At 50.8% G+C, this 20,229-nt stretch overlaps 2 protein-coding genes across 2 annotated transcripts; one reads left to right on the top strand and one right to left on the bottom strand.

Annotated features, from left to right (window-relative positions):
• Positions 1–1,001: 1,001 nt before the first annotated feature.
• MRM3 (mitochondrial rRNA methyltransferase 3) lies at positions 1,002–7,344 on the bottom strand. The gene is made up of 4 exons (XM_063146797.1): positions 7,016–7,344; positions 4,833–5,077; positions 3,475–3,642; positions 1,002–2,670 (listed from the first exon to the last, which is right to left on the bottom strand). The coding sequence occupies exons 1-4, from the start codon at positions 7,342–7,344 to the stop codon at positions 2,123–2,125; spliced, it is 1,290 nt and encodes a 429-aa protein (XP_063002867.1). The 3' UTR covers positions 1,002–2,122.
• A 376-nt stretch (positions 7,345–7,720) lies between these two features.
• GLOD4 (glyoxalase domain containing 4) lies at positions 7,721–20,229 on the top strand. The gene is made up of 9 exons (XM_063146491.1): positions 7,721–7,871; positions 9,688–9,737; positions 10,950–11,070; positions 11,855–11,999; positions 13,505–13,641; positions 14,956–15,042; positions 15,743–15,856; positions 17,541–17,627; positions 19,173–20,229. Exons 1-9 carry the CDS (start codon positions 7,782–7,784, stop codon positions 19,236–19,238), a joined length of 897 nt encoding a protein of 298 aa, XP_063002561.1. The 5' UTR covers positions 7,721–7,781; the 3' UTR covers positions 19,239–20,229.

Raw genomic sequence — 20,229 nt, 5'->3', positions numbered from 1 at the left:
TTCCGCTTCAACACCCTTAAGCCTTCCCCTGATCTGGTGGCCTCCAGGTGTTAAGACAACCCCCATTCCGTGCTAGCTGGGGATGATAGGGGCTGTAGTCTAACGCCTGGAAGGCACCCGGGTTGGAGAAAGCTGAGCGGAAAGATCTCAATGGAACTTCCGTGGAATGGCAGTTGAGACAAGAGTGGTTTATGCCCTAGCTGGGGTGGAAAGAGACAATATTACGGATTCCTGGGTGCCGGGGACAGGCCCTAGGTGTGGATTTTGGTCTCGCCCACTTTTTGTACAATTGGGTGATGATTTATGTTGTTTTGCCGTATGGTAGAGCCCTGTTCATTCCAGAGAGACCGAGTATCTCGTAGTTGAGATCTAAGTAGACGCTTCTTTTCCAAGAGGTCATTGTGAGGAGGGGTGTAGAGAGGTGACCCAGGCCCCAAAACCAAGCGTCCCGCCAGAAAACCCCCTCTCACCTCTGGATACCGACACGGAAAGAAGGAGCATTTACGATACAGGAGTTTAAAATGTGAGAACGTTCCTCTCGCACCCGGATCCGCCCCGTTTCCCCCCTTGCGTGTTAGATTCCATGTGTCAATAATGTTGCCACCTTCTGGTTAAAAGAAGACTTGCAGCCTGCCTGGCCCATCAGACACAACAGAAAGAAAGAAAATCCCCCCACCCACCCCGGCTTAAGTAATAATTTTATATATATATTCGAGACTAATCAAAGTGTGCAAACTTTGGGGTTGCACAGAACTCTTGTTGAGCCAGGTACGCCAAAGAAAATGCAAAAAAGATGCCGGTGGTGTATGGCAACAGGCAAGTCGTTATGGATGGAATGAGAGAGAGCAGCAATGTCCATTCAACCTCCTTTACAGGGTGTCAAAAGCTGCTGGTGAAGGTTAGTTCTAGTGGGGCACGAAAGCTGTCGGCAATCCAAAAATGACATGGAGAAATCTCACTTGGCCATTGCCCGTTCCCCGCTATAAATAGAAAGAGAGAGATGCAAACCCAGAATTTATTCTGTACACATCTGGCGTGGGTGTAAGCAGGACGACTGCTTTTCAGTGGAAACAGATTCCAAGGTTCTGCGGGCAGCTCGTGAACGCGCTAAAAAGCGATCCCGGGAAAAGAGCAAATTGGTCTCAGAGCTTCTGCCCCGTGGGTGGGACGAAATGTTTGGAAACGGGATGTTTTTCAAAGCGATGGAAAGCGCCGGCGAACTCAGCCCACCCTGGGGCAGAGAGGACAGGCCACAGTGCAGAAGGAAAGAGGCAGGGAGGGGCAGAGAAGTGACACAAATTTGCCTGGCTGAAACAGGCCTCAATTTCAGGGCTTCAGCGAGCCGTGGGAGCCCGCCTGCCAGAGGTGACTCTCTGCTTCGCGTCTTTGGCCCGGGATCAGAGGCAGCCGGTGATGTCAACCAGGAGTCCTGTTCCAGCCGCTGAGTCAAGTGTACAGCAATGCAACTTTCCTGCCAGAAAAACCCGGGAGGGGAAAGCAGACAGGCGCTAGGCTGTATCTTTTCATGCCAGGGATGTGGGCAAAGGCTTAATGGCTGCAGCAACCTTTTGCCGGCTTTGGATTTCAAAACCAAAGCGGAACGAGAGCGGCTGTAAAGCGCATGGCGGTGAAAAACTGGACGGCACTGCCGTGGACAGCATGCGGGCGTGTAGGGGCGTCCTATTCTGGAACACACTCTTAATAAAATGAAACAATAATTTCCCCGCATGGAGTCAACTAGCACATCAAAGAGGGAGGAAAAACTCAATTTTCCCTGATGTGCTAGCTTTCAACATGCAAGGAAAAGGTTATTGGTTTGTTTTTAACAGAGGTAGGCAGAAAGAATTCAGCATCCCTGCCAATAGTGAGGACAGCAACCAGTACATTCTGCGAATCGTTTGGGTTGTCTTTGATGGGTTGGGGAGATCCCGTTTGCTGAGGAGGCATGCCGGGCTGTTCATAACCGGCTGCACGTTACGCTCCACCTACCAGTGTGCATTTCCTCTTCCCCTGCAACGACAAGGCCGCCATGGAAGTGGGTGAGCTGTTCCCCCAAACCGGAGCGGGTGCAGCGAAAGGAGAGCCGCACGACGAGACGGAGAGCCTAGAACGGAGGCAAAGCTCATCTCCGTCCAGTTTCGGAGTTCAGGCGCAGGCCGGAAGCGTGGGCCGTTCCGACCTCCGCGAGCTGCCTCTTCGCCTCAAACAGGACGATGCTGGCGGCCATGGCGGAGTTCAGGCTGTCCACGCCAGGGACCACGGGGATGAGCAGCCGCCTGCCCCCAGTGCTCTGGGCTAATTCCTCCGCGTCAGCGCTCACCCCGTGCGTCTCCCCGCCGACCACCACTGCAGCGGGAATGTCCATCCAGCGCTCGTAATAATGGTGGACGTCCAACGAGAACGTTTCTCCTTTCCCCGTGCCGTCGATGTCCCAATCCGGCTGGGCTTTCAAGTTGCTGGGTCTGGAGACCCAGCCGTGGCCGCTGGCCACGGCCGACAACACAGGCTCAGCTTGGGTGACCGCCTGGGCGCCGTCGGCCACGTGCACGTGAGTCCCGGGGAGGAGGTAGCTTGGCACCTCCTTCCACTCCAGGTTAGAGGTGATGGGCAGGCGGAAGTGAGCGCCCATCCCCGCCCGCAGTACCTTGGGCTCCCAGGCATCGACACAGCCTGGGGAAAGAAAGGAGAGAAGCGGTCGGTAAGAGAAAGCTCTACGAATCGGCAGCGAATCAAACCGGGAATTGTCCTCGTCTCTTCTCCAGCTCCAGCTCCAAGGAGGCTTGCTGCCTTGGGCGTCAGGAAGGACGCACCCAAGCGGAGGCTGGAGGGCCGTCTGTCGGGTGCTGTAGCGCCGCTCCACCTTGCAAAGCCTCCACCGAGCTGGGGGTTGGACTAGCTGGTCTCTGAGGTCCCTTCTGCAATTCAAAGTCTATTCCCCCACATCAGCCTGCTTGCGCTTTTAGAGCAGCAAGAGAGGCCCTATTCTCTTGCCTGCCTTTGAGGGTTCATGAGCAAGACACGTGCCCAAGACAGGGCCTTTTCCGCAGCAGCCCCTCATCTTGGGAATGGGTTGCCATCGGGCTTTTAGGAACGCTCTGAAAGCCTGCTTGTTTACTCCGGCTTAGCCCTGATTGTATTTTGCCGTGGGTCTGTAGTACTGGCGTGGCCAGGTATTTCCCCACAGTAGGTGTGTATTGTTTTTCTGGGCTGATTTAAAAATGCAGCGGCCCACTTTCTTGCTGCAGGCCTCAAAGGCGGCCCAGAAATATGCTACAGAAAAGAAACCTCAAGCCAGCAAAGCGCCGTTTCGTCTCCGGAGGAGGGAGCGCTGCGTGGCGACCGTGGCCAAAGCACCCGCACCCCACTTGCTCTGGAGGAGACCCAGCCATTCACTCTTCCACCCCAAGGAGTCAAGGCGCAGTCATAACACAGCTCCCCACCCCTGCTTTCGCCAGTGGACGCAACATTCCTCACCTTTGACCAGCAGGATCCTGCTGCAACCCGCCCCGGCCGCCGATCTCAGGATGGTACCCAGGTTCCCCGGGTCACGGATGTTGTCGCAGATCAGGGTGAGGGGCAGCGCGTGTTGCTGCTCGACTTCTGGATAGGTCATTTTAGAATGATCTGGTCTGGAGAAAATTCCTGACGAAACACAGGAAGACGGGCTTCCCTTTAATACCCGCTGAGAGGAAACAGATCAGACTCGACTGAAAGAAAAGCTAGGAGTTATTGGGCTGGGGAAGGGGGATCTCAACCAGAAGTGGGGATGTCAGAAGAATCTATTTGGGGGGGTGTCCCCACCCCCCACCCCGTCTCCAGTTTGATCATCCACAAGTTGGCACAACTTGGCGCAAGACTTGGAACATCAGAAGAGCCCTGATGCTCGATCAGACCAAGGGTCCATCTAGTCCAGCACTCTGTTCCCACAGTGGCCCAACCAGCCGTCGGCTGGGGATGAACAAGCAGGACACACGGGGCAAACAGCACCCTCCCACCCATGTTCCCCAGCAACTGGTGGACACAGGCTTTACTACTGAAAGATGACCAAGTTGATACACATGTATAAACTTAGAAAGACTAACAATGGAGTATTTTAAAAAATACTAGCTGTACCCGGCGTAACATGTGCCGTTGTAGCATATCTTAAAAGTTTATTAATTAAATATCATCGCAGGGGCGGGGGCTGCTTAGAGGCAGACCTGGGGGGCAGGGAGGTCGGGGGGAGGGGGAGCAGGTGTCACCCTCTCCCCGGGGTTCCTGTCAGCCTTGGGCCACCCACCCAGCTCGCATGAGATTAGGCCGGGGCCTCAGCTTGCAGCAGGCGAGCAGCCGGCCACCAAGGGCCCCGGCCATGCCTCGCTCATGCTCCGGACCGTGGCGCTGCCCCCTTTGTGGGGGGCGAGGAGTGAAGAGGCAGGAAGGGGGGTAGGATTACTTTGGAAAGCCCAGAGGAGTCGGGCGAGGCGCTTAGCAACCTGTATCAGCTGACGTTACACGTTGTTACTGTTGCTTAGCAACCTGTATCAGCTGAAGCCTTTACGGAAACATAGCTAAGCGTTTTATATAGAGAGAATACTTTGAGCTAAACGTTGCATCCATCCAGAGCCTCCTTCTTGCTTCACTGCTGCCACCCCTTCACACATTCCTCTCTTTCTCTCACTCCCTCTCTCCATGTATTTAAAAGCAAGCAACGGTTTCTCAACGAGACGAGTGACTGAGTAACGGGTCTCAAGGCACTGTTCCCAGAACACATTCCCATCTAATACTGTTCAGCTCCGCAGTTCCGTCCCCTCACAATTCATACATGGGCTGCTTCCCAGATGACAACTTACCGATCACCCCCTGAGGAGTAATGACGTCAGACCAGGCCTTCAGGTCTTCAAACTTCACCTTGACGAGGCTGGCGCCTTTCAGCTTGTCTACCGGCAGCTCCTTCACATGGCTGACGGTGCTGAAGAAGAGCGTCTGGGGAACGGCGCCAGCGGCCAGGGCGTCGGTGATGAGCCGCCGGCCTTCCAGGAGGATCTTCCCGTGCCTCTCACGAAAGTCCCTCGACTTGGCCAACGTCACCACTTTGCTGCCGGGAAAGGGGTCCTGTTAAGGCCTGGCCATCTGGCCCGCTAGCAGGTATGCTAGCTGGCTGACGGGAGGTTTTTTTTGGTTCGAAAACGTAAGAGACCTGCTGGATCAGACCAAGTGTCTGTCTAGTCGAGCATTCTCTTCACAGAGCAGCTGCCCACGGGAAACCCGCAAGCAGGACATGGCTGCAACAGCACCCTCCCGCCCATGTTCCCCAGCAACAGGTGTACAGAGGCACGCTGCCTCTGAAACTGGAGGTAGCACAGAGCCATCAGGTCTAGTAGCCATTGACAGCTTTCTCCTCCAGGAGTTTATCTAAGCCCCTTTTAAAGCCATCCAAATGGGTGTCCATCGCGACATCTTGTGGTAGGAAAGAGAAACACCGATTTCAGCAGAGCAAATGTGGTCTGCCTGGGTCCAGTGCTCTTTTTAATGCCCCACAAACATCCCTTCTTTCTGCCTCAACCCTGAGCCCTTGTGCCAGCCAAAACAAGGTAGTTAAGACTCCAATTCCCATCAGCCAAAGCCAGTATGGCCAATGGTCAGATCTGCTGGCAGTCCAGCAGCACCTGGAGGGTCACAGGGTCCCCACTCCTGATCAACCCCAATACTGTCACATTCTCTTCCTGGTGTTACATCTCAGGCAGGATTTTCCCCCTGCTGTCTGATGCTTTTTCCTCCCTCATTTTGCCCAAACTTGAACTTGGGCCCTTCTGCCTACAAAACGAGGTCTCAGCCACTGACTGAGGGTATAATACAATGCATGTGTAGGCAGGAAAAGGTCCTGTAACTCATAGGTGTTACATAGGTAACTCATGGCTGAGTTATGGTCCTCCCCACTCCCACAAAAATAAAGATTCCAGTCCTCATGGTTCCAAATATAGGGCTGATTTAAATAGGAACCTAGGAAGCTGCCTTATACGGAGATCAGGTAATGGCAGCAAAGCACCAACGGTCCTTAATAATATACACAATTGACAAAAAGTGACGGTACAAAAATATACATGATTAAAGGTGCAGACTTATGCGTGTTTAAAGTCCCACAACTCCCAGCATTCCCTAGCCATCAGGGCTGAGTTGTAGGACCTTTTTCTGTCTAAACATATATAGGATTATAGGACTTTGTTCTGCCTAAACATGCATAGGATTGTAGGACTGCCTAACCATGCATAGCATTGTAGGACTATGTTCTGCCTAACCATGCATAGGATTGTAGGACTGCCAAAACATGCATAGGATTGTAGGACCCTTTTCTGCCTAAACATGCATAGGATTAAAACTCCTCCCTCTTTTCTCTATTCCTTCTTTCACTGTTGTCAAAATTTAAACTGTAAACTTCTTGTTTATTGTTGTTAATGGAACTCCCCAAAGCTTTCTTTGCAGTCCCTTCACTTCTCCAACAACAAAGGCTTTTGGGAGTTGTAGTTTTCAGCCCCCTCCTTTAGATTTGGCAACTACTACTCCCAAAGTGCGCTGCACACACTTAGAAGAGCACTTTAAAGTTCGCCTCCCAGAGGATGCTGGGAGTTTCTGGCTTCCCGTCTCACCCAGAACCACAATTCCCAGAGTCCTTTGCACGCCCGTGGCCAGAGCATGACTTTTCATCACCACCAATGCGACTTATTGTGGAGGCTTGTCGCTCCTTTCCACCTTTTACGAGACGCCCCTCCCTCCATCACCACCCACACAAAACTACAACTCCCAGCGTGCATTGCACACACTTAGCCCAGCGCGCCTTTTATGTTCTCCCAGAGGATGCTGGGAGTTGTGGCTTCTCTTCTAACCCAGAACCACAATTCCCAAGGTTCTTTGCGCGCCTCTGGCCAGCGCATGGGAATGGTTTCGGAGAGTCGTCGCTTCTTTTCATCTTTTATAAGTCTCCCCTCCCTCCTTTACCGCAAAACTACAACTCCCAGCGTGCTTTGCGCTCGCTCACCTCAGCCTCTTGTCACCGGGCCCGGCACGCTCGTAGTGCAGCGACAGCTTCTCCTCCGGCTCCGGCTGCTCCGAAGCGGCCGCTTTCTTGGGCTCCTTCCTCTCAGAGCCGGGGTCGGCTCGGGCCTTCGGGGCAGGCCCACGCTGGACCTGAGGGGGGCTCGGGCGGACGAGCTGCTGCTCCTGCGCCTGCGCGAGCGAGGGCAACACGCGGACGGGGCTCCTCCTCAGCGCGCGCACCCCTCTCCGGCCAACCGCCGCGCCGGCCCAGGCCGGCCTCAGCAGCAGCAGCAGGAGGGAAGCCCGCGCCGGCATGACCAGGGCCGCCATCTTGGCCACGGGCGCCGGCAGCCACAGGAACGGGAAGTCGAGCGGGGTATCGCGAGAGCTCCGTTGCCCAGGGTAACGGAGCACGTTCTGAAACAAAATGGCTTCCTGAGTTGTTTTCTAGGGTGGCCCGAACTTCCGGTAAAAAAGCGCGAGCTGCCATTGGCTGTGATTGTGTCATAGAGATAGAAGGCTAGAGTGGCGTTCACGTTGCCTCAGCTCCTATTGCTTAGGCAGCTGCGGCCCTTTAGATATGATTGCAGTTCCAACTCCCGCTCTCTTGAGTATTAAAAATTCCGGCTGAGGGGAAGTTCAGCGTCACTTCTGCAGGGCCACACGTCTCCGTGACGTCATAGCCCCGCGCCGGAAGTGAAAGCACGCTTTAAAAAAACAACAACAACCGGTCGAAGGTGATCATTTTGTGAGGGAGGGAGGAAAAAATGAAGGCCAGGCGCGCGCTGCACTTCGTGTTCAAAATCGGCGACCGAGCTCAGACCGTCCGTTTCTATCGGGAGCTACTGGGCATGCGCGTAAGTGTCAGGGGAGTGAGGCGGTCGGCAGTTAAGGGGCCGCTTGGGAAACAAGGAAGGGGGAGGGTTTCTAAGGAGTTTGATGACGTCAGCATCTACGGGTGCCCTGGGGGCCCAAACGCAGAGCTGCTCCTAGAGCGGCTAACCAGCTACGGCAACTTCTTAGGTCCAATCTTCTCACAGGGCGGCGTTTGCTTTTACTTTATACAGTTAATGCAAAGGGTTGGTGGGTTTTTTTTTAATTAATTTAATTAATTTTAATTGAATATAATTCATTCATTTCCCCATACATACATAAATAACATAAGCATATTATATTGCTTATAATATTAACAAAATATTATATATTATAATATAATATAAGTATATTTATATACTTATATTATATTTCCCCTAAATAATACTATATATGTTGTACTCAGAATAATTTTGCAATAATAAAAAGTGAGAGCATTGAAAACAGAGCTGTTAAACGTAACTGAAAGCAGAAAATAATAATAATAATAATTAATAATAATAATAATAATAATTGATTATCCGCTTCTCCCTTTGGATTGAGGTGGGGAACAACCTTAGTACAACAATACAACATAAATCAAATACGTAAAATTAATTAAAAGATCATACAAAACCAATACAATATCAAAATAACAGTCAAGACATCTTAAAATTCTTGGTTTAAAATTCATCTGGGAAGGCCTGCCGGAAGAAGCTAGACTTCACAGCTGTCTTAAACTCAGAGAGTTAAGTTGAAAATGCAGGGGTTTATGCCCTTATACAAAAAGGCAGTGGTTGAAAGGAGATTCAAAAAATGACGCTGCCGACGACAGAGGTGTAGAACCTCAGCCCTGCGGGCCAAATCCGACCCTACAAGAGTCCCGATTTGGGACCCTAGAAGACCATGCACCTCTCCTAAGGCTCAGTGACCTCAGCAAGACTTTCAGCTAAACTATGCTGGTAGTTTTGGTACTTCGGGCACGCCCCTTTTGCCCTGCCCACACTGGCATCCAGCCCCCACGAGTGATTCTCCACAATGCACTCCGGCCCTCGGACTGAAAGAGGGCCGAAAGCTTTGTCAAGCGCTGGCATGTGTTCCCCAGTTGCTGGGGAACATGGGTGGGAGGGTGCTGTTGCACCATGTCCTGCTTGTTAATCCCTGGCCGATGGCTAGTTGGCCGCTGTGTGAACAGACTGTTGGACTAGATCAGTGGTTCCCAAAGTGGGCGGCACTGCCCCCTTGGGGGCGGTGGGATTGCATAGGGGGGCGTTAAGAGGCAAGGAGGCGGCAGGGGGGCGTTCGAGGTGGTCTTTTCCAAGAAGCGCCTCTCCAGAAGATCTTAAAACCCAGGGAGAAAGTAGTTTGGTCCCAAGCCATATAGGGGAAGAATCCACACATGTATTAATAGCGTTTAAGAAGAGTCCTTTAATGGTGAATTGAAATGTTTCAAAAGCACCAAAACGTTAATGAAGAGACATACCCTACTTGGTGTGCCCTGCCACGCTGGCTGCAAAACAGAGGCATTCGCTCTCTTTTCCCTCCCTCCCTCGGCAAGCCTGCGGCAGCTGCTTCAGGTTTTGAATAAATATTCAATTAATTGTTACAGTTTTGAATTTTATTGTTATTATCTTCCTTAGTGGGTCGTTGAAAATGGCTATTCTGAATAATGATTTTTATAGTGTAGGGTAGGGGGCGCTGGGCATGAGTTTTTGGAACCAAGGGGGCGGTGACCTGAAAAAGTTTGGGAACCACTGGACTAGATGAACCCTCGTTCTGATCCAGCATCAGGGCTCTTCTTATGTTCTTATGAATCCGCAGGTCCTAAGGCATGAAGAATTTGAAGAAGGCTGCAAAGCTACTTGTAACGGGTAAATCTCCTCGATCCTGGCTGTTTCTCATCAACGCCGACGTTTGTAAAGGGGTGTATCAACATGGGCAGCGAACACATGGTGCAGTAACGTTCCAGAATTCTGTCCTAAGAGCGAGCAACCTACGCCCAACTGCACGCTTCTGTTTTGCTCCTTGCCGTTACAGCGACCATTAAATAAATGCAGATTGTCATCCAAACTGGGATTTTTACTGGGTTGTTGTCTCACAATTGGCCTTGTGTTTTATTTGCCTGGGTTGGATTTTGAAGATTTATTGCTGGATTTATTTTTTACGTACTATGATGTTCCCATCAATTCTGTACAATGCCTTGCTAACTTGTGCAGAAGGCATCTAACAAAATTAGAATTTTTTACTGTTAACTGAGGGTAGCCGTGTTGGTCTAAGGCAGCCTTCCTCAACCTGGGGCGCTCCAGATGTGTTGGACTACAAGATGCAGTCCAACACATCTGGAGCGCCCCAGGTTGAGGAAGGCTGGTCTAAGGAAACAAAAGCACCAAAAAGTCTTTCGACACCTCAGAGACTAACGAATTTATTCTGACATACGCCTTCAAGACTGTAGCCCTCATTTGCTAGTCTTTAATACAAGGTGTATTTTTTTTCTTGTTGCTGTTATATACGTTAAGTGAAACCTTGCCCATGAGTTCCTGATGCTTCCCATTGACTGACATTCTGTGATGTCACGGGTTATTTGCTTCCCATTGGCTGACCTTCTGCGATGTCACGGGTTATTTGCTTCCCATTGGCTGACCTTCTGTGATGTCAGGGGTTATTTGCTTCCCATTGGCTGACCTTCTGCGATGTCAGAGGTTATTTGCTTCCCATTGGCTCACCTTCTGTGATGTCATGGGTTATTTGCAAATGTTGTACCTGGGTAGTGTGTCACTGTCAACAATAGAACATTGACCGTTTCAGCAAGGGAAGGGGGAAAGGGGAGATTAGAGGAAGGGGGGGGGGGGGAAATGACGCATCATTCTCTGAAACCAGAAGTTGTCTGGGGAACTGAATGAATCGAGGCGGCTGCCAGGCTATTATTATTATTATTATTATTTATTTATATAGCACCATCAATGTACATGGTGCCATATTTGTCCGTCCAGCTCAGTATGGTAGTGGGCTGAGGGCCAGGGGAGCGAGAAATGTAGTGCATGCTTTTCTGTGTTCACGGCATTCCCTACAAATTGTGTTTCTAGTCCTTATGACGGCAAATGGAGCAAAACGATGGTGGGTTACGGGCTGGAGGATGGCCACTTCGTCGCAGAGCTGACCTACAATTACGGCGTCGGAGACTACCGCCTTGGCAACGACTTCCTGGTAGGCACCATGGTTTTGTAACTTCAGACCCCTACCCAGCCTTCCAACAGTTGTCGTGGTGTCGGCATGGTTGCGTTCTGAGGACTCTTCAGAAACTGACCTAGGGTTCTCCGGGAAGTTAAGGCAGATGCGCCTTTGGGGTGCGCAGTTGGACAGGGCCCGTTGGGTATCATTTAGGGCAGAAGGCAGCTCTGCAGGTCTTTTGGGACTTCAACTCCCAGAAGCCCCTGCATGCATGGCCAAAAACCAGGAATGCTGGGAGCCGACGTCCACAACACCCAGAGACCAGCTTTCTGCCCACCCGTTTTAAGATAACACTTAAAACGTTCAACCTCAGTATTGAGTGTGCACCCTCGGGCACTCCCCAGAAATGGCACCTCAGAGGTCAACTATTCCACCCCCCTGCTGACGCCACTTGTCTGCCTCTATGACATCCCTGTTGGTGTTTTTGTCACGGAGATGTGGGAGCAGACGGCCTTGTCTATTAAATAAAAAAATGGGTGTTATCTTCTACCTACTCCCCATAGCCGTAGGATATGAAGTGCAGCTGAGAGGCCTGGGATCGCTTGCCGATATCCCGGCCTCCCTCGCTCATCAGATACACAGCCACGGACTGGCTCCAACTGCGGGGACACCAACAAAAAGGCCCTGTGGCTGTTACCTGCCGATCTTACGGAGAACAGTGGTAGACCAGAGAGATAGGGGATCCTCCGTACGATGAGAATTCTCATCACTTGCCTTTTCGGGTGTTTATCGTGTGGGTGTGGGTGTTTTTCTGGCGCAGGGGATGACGGTCGTGTCCAGCCAGGCTGTGAGAAATGCCCGAAAGCTGCAGTGGCCACTCAAGGAAATCTCGGCGGGCATCTACGAAACGGAAGGTCCGGGGGGATATAAGTTCTGCTTGGAAGACAAAGAGCCAGCGAAGGAAGGTAAAGGGGCGAGCTGAATTGTACAGCCGCCAGCATCTCATTGCTCCCTCACCCTGCTTTGCAATATGCCACCATTTGTGGGGAGGGGGTTAGCACGAGGTGCTGGGGAAAGATGGGAAAGTCACGATGCTATCATTTTTATAACTTCAGTTGTGTGTGTGTGTGTGTGTGTGTCTTTCCTCTTCCCTCCTGGCCCTTTTTCCTTGTGGGTCATGTCTTTTTGGACTGCAATCCTGGCTAAGGAGAGGCATCAAAAATACCTTCAGGAGCTAATCGATGACAAACCTCCATGTTTAGAGGCACTGTACCTGAATATTAGATGCGGGGGACAAGCAACAAGGAGACGACCTTGGCGTCTCGTCACTCCCCTTTTCTGTGCCAGTTAGTGTTGTCGGGTTGCTCAGAAAGCTCCTGCTTTCAATGGGGGACAAATTATGAGGCCTGCTAGGTAATCCACAAAGCTTTTGTTAAGCAGCAAGCATCTCTTCTACCTGAAGAGAGTCTAATCTCTTGGGAACTTCCCCCTAGGCAAAACTATGCAAACTAAGCGAGACAATTGTCCGATCAAGGAGAACAGGAAGCCCCTTCCTAACTTCAGAGAGCCTGGTGCGGAGGCAGGTTCTGGTGCAATCTTAGTCAGACCGACTTTCTCACACCTTCCTTCCGTTCCGTGCGTTTCAGCTTCCGGCGGCCCTAGCATCAGTTAGCTTGTCGGGACGCTTTCTTCCAGAAGAAAGCTCACTTCCCACTGAGGGTGTAGGATTTGGCCTTGAGGAAATAAGCTCTGGAGAGGGCTGAGTCCCAGCTGGGGAATCGCCCGTGAGAGATTCCTCCCCCACTGGTACAGGCTAGCTGGTGCCTGATGCCACCTCCTCTAGGTCCGAATCCGAATCTGATTGATTCCCTGAAACACCTTCTCCCAAAACAGTGGCAGTAGGGTTAGACATGACATTGTCAAGGATAAAAATTCCCTTTGGTTGTAAGGCAACTCGGTTTTATTTAGCGTAATACAGCTGTAGGAAGAAAGTCCTACAGACAAAGATGTCTCCCTTGGCTGTGTGAAAAGCAGGCATATTTATACACAGTAGCATGTCAACCAATCAGCGGTTGGCAAAATTCTAAAGCAAAACAAAGACCGATCAAAGAAAACTTCTGCATTCTACCTTACCAACAGAGGGCCCATAACTCTTCTGGCATTGTCAGATTGACCTGGAGGGTCATTCCTCCTTATCAGGATAGCTTATTTGCCTACTACTATCTCAAAAGGTCTTGACAGTTAGAAATTCCAATTTAGCTTTTCTTTCCAGTTAAGGCAGTTTCAGCATTACAGAATGTTCAGGCACATACATCACTCCAATCCCATCATGCAGTTCACTTGCCAGAACCAAACTCCATACAGCGGCCTACATACAGAGCAGGTGCCTCAAGGCTTGCAGCCTTGATTTCTCATTAGGAAAGCGGCGCTCCATGATAAATCCTGTCCTAAGGTTTTTCTGCTGTTCTAGACCGAGTGCTAAAAGTGACCCTGGCTGTGTCCAGCTTGCAGAAATCCGTCGACTACTGGTCCAGGCTTCTGGGCATGAAAGTGTACGAGAAAGATGAAGGCCAGCGGACAGCGCTGCTCGGCTACGCGGAGAACCAGGTGGGGCGTGAGCGGGCGGCGCGTTGTTCGCGGGAATCGCTCCGCAGCAGAAGAGAGGGGCCGTCGAAACAAGGCCCCGTCGGACCCTGACGCTGCTACTTTCACGAACCTTTCTGCGTTGTTTTCAAAAATGTTTTATAGCTGGGTGCAGCCAGCCGGGCAGGGATGCGGTGACAGGCGGCTCGTTTTATTGGGGCGCACCAAGGTTTTCAGCAGTAAATAAAAAATATAGATAATACAGGGCAGAAGCTCTCTCAAGGCGGCTTACAACCATACATGAAAACAGTATAATTATTATTATTATTTACATTTATAGAATCATAGAATAGTAGAGTTGGAAGGGGCCTACAAGGCCATCGAGTCCAACCCCCTGCTCAATGCAGGAATCCACCCTAAAGCATCCCTGACAGATGGTTGTCCAGCTGCCTCTTGAAGGCCTCTAGTGTGGGAGAGCCCACAATCCCCCTAGGTAACTGGTTATATTGTCGTGCTGCTCTAACAGTCAGGAAGTTTTTCCTGATGTCCAGCTGGAATCTGGCTTCCTTTAACTTGAGCCCATGTCCTGCACTCTGGGAGGATGGAGAAGAGATCCTGGCCCTCCTCTGTGTGACAACCTTTTAAGTCTTTGAAGAGTGCTCTCATGTCTCCCCTCCATCTTCTCTTCTCCAGGCTAAACAGGCCCAGGTCTTTCAGTCTCTCCTCATAGGGCTTTGTTTCCGGACCCCTGATCATCCTGGTTGCCCTCCTCTGAACACGCTCCAGCTTGTCTGCATTCCCCATAGCCGAAGCTCTCTGGGTGGTTACAAAGGTTAAAAAGAGTGAACATTAAAAACAAATATACAAAATTTAAAATCATAAAAAGCATAAAATACAAACAATTATTCTGGGGTCAGTTTAAAAACTCAGCATATGTTATTAAATGCCTGGGAGAAAAGAAAAGTCTTGACCTGGCGCCGAAAAGATAACAATGTTGGTGCCAGGCGAGCCTCGTCAGGGAGATCATTCCATAATTGAGGGGCCACCGCTGAAAAGGCCCTCTCCCTTGCTGCCACCCTCCGAGCCGTTAAAAGCAATAAATGCATAGACATTAGAATATCAGTTAAAATCAATAAAAGCTAACAGTAAAAACTAACGATAAAAATCACAAGGGCAGTGGCAGCACAACAGTATTCGTTTATGGGAAGGCCGTACTGAAATAGAACGTTTTAAATACCTTTAAAGACCTGTAAGGATGGTGCGTGGCAGACTGCCGGCGGGAGTTTGTTCCACGGGTGTGGAGGCCACTGCTGAGTAGGCCCTGTTTTTCTCTTTCAGTGTAAGCTGGAGCTGCTGGACATCGGGCGAGTTGTGGACCACGGAACAGCCTTTGGGCGGATCGCCTTCTCTTGCCCCAAGGAAGAGGTGACGATCTTTTGGGGGTGATTGCAAACGCCATGTTTCTAGGAGTCCCTCAGAACAAGAGAACGGCATCACGAGGCTTTGCTTTAGATAGATAGGCTAACCATGAAACGATTTCAAAATATATTTGGAGATAAATGTTTGGGCTTCCGCCCTACAGTCATAGAAGAGTAGAGTTGGAAGGGGCCTCTAAGGCCATCGAGTCCTGCTCAGTGCAGGAATCCACCCTAAAGCATCCCTGACAGATGGTTGTCCAGCTGCCTCTTGAAGGCCTCTAGTGTGGGAGAGCCCACCACCTCCCTAGGTAACTGGTTCCATTGTCATACTGCTCTAACAGTCAGGACGTTTTTCCTGATGTCCAGCCAGAATCTGGCTTCCTGTAACTTGAGCCCATGATTCTGTGTCCTGCACTCTGGGAGGATCGAGAAGAGATCCCGTCCCTCCTCTGTGGAGCAACCGTTCATGTACTTGAAGAGTGTTGTTGTCATCAGTAGCTGTGATGTTAACATGTGATACGATGTGTTAGTTGTGATGTTGCCACGAGGTGGGGGTGGGGGTGTGCGTTTGGCTCCATTTGTAGGGTGTTCTTCTAGGTTGTTAAACTGCAGTTTTGAACAGTAGGGATTGCTCACTTTCTGCCCCGTATTTTCTTCCCGTTCTCTCCCGGTGCCCTGCTTGCGTTCTTGCCTCCTCGCCCCTCCAGCTGGCTGACCTCGAGGCCTTGATGAAAAAGGAAAACCAGAAGATCTTGACTCCCCTAGTGAGCCTGGACACGCCGGGGAAAGCGACGGTGCAAGTGGTCATCTTGGCGGATCCGGTGAGTGGCCTTTCCGAAAAATACCCCCAGCACGTATCAAACGCAAGCGCCTAAGGGGAGCCCGGCTGGAACCGGCCTGAGGACAAATCAGTCCACGCTGTCAGTCCCCAACATCTGATGTCCGGTGGCGGCTTGCCTCTGGCTAAGGAAGTTCTACCAAGCAACCATGGTTAATAGCCAGCGAGTGAGGTGTCCTCCATAGCAGGAGTGGGGAGCAGTTGTTTTTTTTTGGGGGGGGGGGAATTGCCATCTGTGGGCAGGATGATATCATCAGCACATCCATTTTGCCATTGTCCGTGTTGAAAGAAAGAGTGGAGAGAGGCTCTGGAGGAGAAGCCGACCCCTCCGAAATCCTCTTGTTATTTCCAACCTGCAATTGGAGATAACGGACAAATTCCCCTGCCTGCAGCCGGGAGCGGAAGTAGCGCACAGGGGATTTTCCTTTGTGATCTCTGACCTGTTCACCTCTGCTCCGTAGAGGTGCCTCACCCTTTCTAAAAAGAAATCTAAAAATATACCACCTGAGCTAGCAGCCGTTGCTACATCTTGTGGCAGTGAGTTCCGTAAGTTCGTTACGAAGCCGGCGCTTGTGGTCGCTTTATATTTGTTCAGTCCTGAATCGTCTGCTCAGAAGGTTCACAGTTTGAGCACAGAAATCTAGTGATGGTCTGTGTTTGCTCTGCAAATTTGGAATGGTATAAATGGTGGGGCAAGAGCAGATATTGATTGGCCCTCTCGGGGACAGGCCTTCCTAGAGTTGTTGAGCCAGAGGGGCCTCAAAGGACATCCAGTCCACCCCACCCACCCCGCTTGAGGCAGGAACTCCAGAGCTAGAGAATACCCAAGAGGTGGCTGCCCTGTCACTGCGTGAAGACCTCCAACGATGGAGAGCCGTCCGCCCAGCCTGGGTCCCCGGTTCTATTGCCTAATTGCTCTTCCCCTCCAGATGTTTCTCCTAACGTTCAACCCAAATCTCCCCCTTCCTATAATTTAAGCACATCGAGATCCAGCCCCTTCTCTCCAGAGCTGCACAGAATAAAGTTTTGCAAGAGGCTTTGCAGGGATTTGCAAAGGGCCGTCCTGGGTGCCGTTAATCCCGGCCCGACAAGTCTTCTCTTCTCTGGGCGAGACGTACGTTCCTTGGGTCTGCCGTGGGTCGCAGCTTTCGCTAAAACCCCTTCCTGAAGGATAGGACGAAGCCGGGCCTCCCGGCCGGTAGATTTGTCACAAAAATACGTCACCTTGGCATCATGGCGGTTGTAGCTTGGAGACGCTCCACTCCTTCCCTCCGCTTTTTCCCAGCTTCCCTTGCAACGAGGCGGCGCGAACTGGCCCCGGCCTTCACTGTCCAGCTCCACCTTTGTGGCTAGATTGTAAGCTCATGGTGGGTAGGGACCTTTCCCCACTTTTAAGAACGCCAGAAGAACCCTGCTGGATCAGACCCAGGTCCATCTAGTCCAGCGTTCTGTTCACACAGTGGCCCACCAGCTGCCCACGGGAGACCCACAAGCATGTGCCAACGTCCCCTCTTTTATGTTCCCCTTCCAACGCCGTCCTGTCCGGCGACGGTGCAGGGTGTGAAAATAATCCTGGGTCGCTTGCCAGTTCCGTCCTTCATGGGCGTCGTGACGGCGGCCCACGCCGCAAATGCTCCTTCCTCTCCCTCTTCTCTCGCCCGCTTTAGGACGGCCACGAAATCTGTTTTGTGGGAGACGAGGCCTTTCGGGAGCTGTCCCAGGTCGACCCGAATGGCGGGAAACTCTTGGACGAGGTGAGTCGACCTCTTCTCTCTCGGCGTGGATGACTAATTCGAGATTATCAGGGGGCCGTTGCAGATGCCCTAAAGGCATCCTGGGAAATGTAGTTTTGTGAGTGGGCTGAAAATTCTTAAGAGCAGCCTTCCCTGACCGGTTCCACGCCAGCTGTTTTGGATCCCAACTCCCATTATCCCCATCCATCCATCCAAAACAGCTGGAAGGCGCTTGTTTGGAAAAGACAGCCTTAGACATTCAGATAACTAGATTTCCCATGGTTCTTTGCAGGGACGAGGGAGCCATGAGAGTTTCATTCTTGGAGCAAATGTGTGATCCTAGAGCAAAACCGGACAGGTTTTTTTTAAAACCAAAAAAGCATCGGAGTTTCCGTTCAAGGGGTATCAATTTTGCCCTGTGTTCATGAGATCTAGAAACTTTGACAAGCGATTCACAAAATGTGTGTCGGGGGGGTGGGCAGCTTCCAAGTGTGCGGAGGAGGAATTAAAAGAGCTAGGATTTTGAAGGCTGACCCAAATATAGGCACACCTGCCTGTTCTGTCAATTCGGAAGCCGGTGAAAACCTGCACGAGTGAATTTGCTCGAGGGAGAAAAGGGCACAGTCCCTCTCTACCCATCTTGACAGGCTGTCATTCATCCATTTCCCCGATGAAGCCCGCCTGGTGCCAACATTACTATTATTTTCGGCCCCAGACAAGACTATTCTCTTCTCCCAGGCATTTAGCAGCATGTGATGAGATTTAATCGATCCCAGATGTTTTTAGGTTTCGCAGACAGCTCAATGTAGTTCTTAGGTTTCGCAGACAGCTCAATGCAGTTCTTAGGTTTCGCAGACAGCTCAATGTTGTTTTTAGGTTTCGCAGACAGCTCAACGTTGGTTTTAGAAGTACGTTGTCTTTGGGTATACTGTCCGTTTTACATTTTTATGGTTTTAAATTTTGTGTATCGTTTTTAATATTTTAATCTTTTGTAAACCGCCCAGAGAACTTCAGCTGTGGGGCGGTATCGAAATGCAAATAATAGAGAGATAAAGCTTTATTGTTTCAACCAGTGGGACAGTCTTGCTATCGCACGTAAACAAAAATTGTATTCTTTCTGAATCGGACCTGCTGGACTTTTTCTCAAGAAAACAATCAAACTATTTGGAACAAATTTGGGCAGAAGAACAAATAAGGAGGCAGACCCTCCACTTTGCCGCTACAGCAAGGGCAGAGCCTTGAGGCATAAGGAATGTTATTTAAATGCCCTTCTATTATCATTATTATTAATAATAATATGTGTAGCACCATCACTGTCCATGGTGCTGTACATAGTAAAAGAATAAAACTGCTGTTTTCATTTGTTTCATCTTAAATCGTGCAAGGGGTGATCCAAGACGAAGATTAGAGAGTCCGGTAGAGTTCACATTCAAATTTTATTATCAGTAGTAATAATAATTTGCTTGGAGACCCGTGGGGCTTTTTCCTCTTCCGGGGAAACGTTTTTGGCTGTCCCTCGGCGGCTTTGCCCTGTCTTTCACTGCTGTTTTTTCTCCTTCTGCGCAGGCGATGGCGGCCGACAAAAGCCACGAATGGTTTGCGAAACGTAACCTCCCAAAGCCTTCTGCATAGCCCCAGCGGGGTCGCTTATCGGAGGAGGGGCCCCTCCCTTCGTCGCCCACCAATGAAAACGGCTGCCGTTCACTGGACTCCCCTTTCAAAAGCCAAACAAAAGTTCGTTCCGGCTTTCCCCAGATCGGCGCCTGTGCAGACGGGTTGGACTACAACATCCATCATTCCCTAGCCCCGTAATCCAACCCGTCCGCACAGGCGCCGGGCTGACGGACAGTTGATTAACTGCTTCCTCCTTGTATCAAGTCTTTTTGCTTATAGGTGGGGCGGGTTTAGATAACGCACTGGGGAATTTGGTTTTTCGCTCCGGAGCGCTGGGGGTGGGAATTGTATCTTGCGGTGTGGGTTATCGTGTCAAAATGGGGCTTCTTCTCTAAACGTAGCGTGGGAGCACGTGCCTTTTTATGGTAAAACCACACTTAAGACAGCTCTTTCGCTCGCCTTTCCTTGGGTATTTGAGTTGGGACAGAGCCGTTCCAGCAGGTTTAACCCAGACGTTTTCGTGCATTCCACCAGCCCCGCAAGCGAAAGGCAGAGCGTCTTTCGAACCGCTCTGAATCTCAAAGGGGGGGCGGAAATATCTTTTTCCCTTCCCCCTTTACTGGGATCGGCGCACCGGCTTTTGAGCTGTCGCCAAACCACACAGAGCTTTCGCGTCTTTCAGCTTCCTTTTAACTCCTTGCGGCACGCTGTGCTGTGCCAGTTGGGAGCATCTGAGGTTACGGGCTGGCAAGCTGGTTTGTCTGGGTTTTTTGGGGTTGCGGAAAAAGCCCTCATAATATTTTTCGTGGGACTGTCCCTGCTTTCGCTTCAAAACGGAACCATTCCGTGTTCTGACTCTAGCACGGCCTGGGGCACGCAAACATCTTATTTTCTGGGTGGCGCCCGCTCAACGGGTTCAAAATGGTTTTCAACGTCGCGCTTAATAAACCGAGTCGGATGCCCAGATCTGCGTCTAAGATAGTGAATAAAGAACCTTTGAACCCTTCTT

This window comes from Elgaria multicarinata, chromosome 22 (assembly GCF_023053635.1).
Source record: "Elgaria multicarinata webbii isolate HBS135686 ecotype San Diego chromosome 22, rElgMul1.1.pri, whole genome shotgun sequence".
Taxonomy (NCBI): domain Eukaryota; kingdom Metazoa; phylum Chordata; class Lepidosauria; order Squamata; family Anguidae; genus Elgaria; species Elgaria multicarinata.
The sequence above is the reverse complement of the archived record's forward strand: the minus strand, read 5'-3'. Positions and strand labels throughout refer to the sequence as shown.

Coding starts and splice junctions, on each gene's coding strand:
- GLOD4 (XM_063146491.1), top strand. CDS start 7,782: ATGAAGGCCAGGCGCGCGCTGCACTTCGTGTTCAAAATCGGCGACCGA. Junction 7,872..9,687: donor GGGAGCTACTGGGCATGCGC/GTAAGTGTCAGG, acceptor ATGAATCCGCAG/GTCCTAAGGCATGAAGAATT. Junction 15,857..17,540: donor TGGTCATCTTGGCGGATCCG/GTGAGTGGCCTT, acceptor CGCCCGCTTTAG/GACGGCCACGAAATCTGTTT.
- MRM3 (XM_063146797.1), bottom strand. CDS start 7,344: ATGGCGGCCCTGGTCATGCCGGCGCGGGCTTCCCTCCTGCTGCTGCTG. Junction 5,078..7,015: donor CCCGGTGACAAGAGGCTGAG/GTGAGCGAGCGC, acceptor CTTTCCCGGCAG/CAAAGTGGTGACGTTGGCCA. Junction 2,671..3,474: donor CAGGATCCTGCTGGTCAAAG/GTGAGGAATGTT, acceptor TTCTTTCCCCAG/GCTGTGTCGATGCCTGGGAG.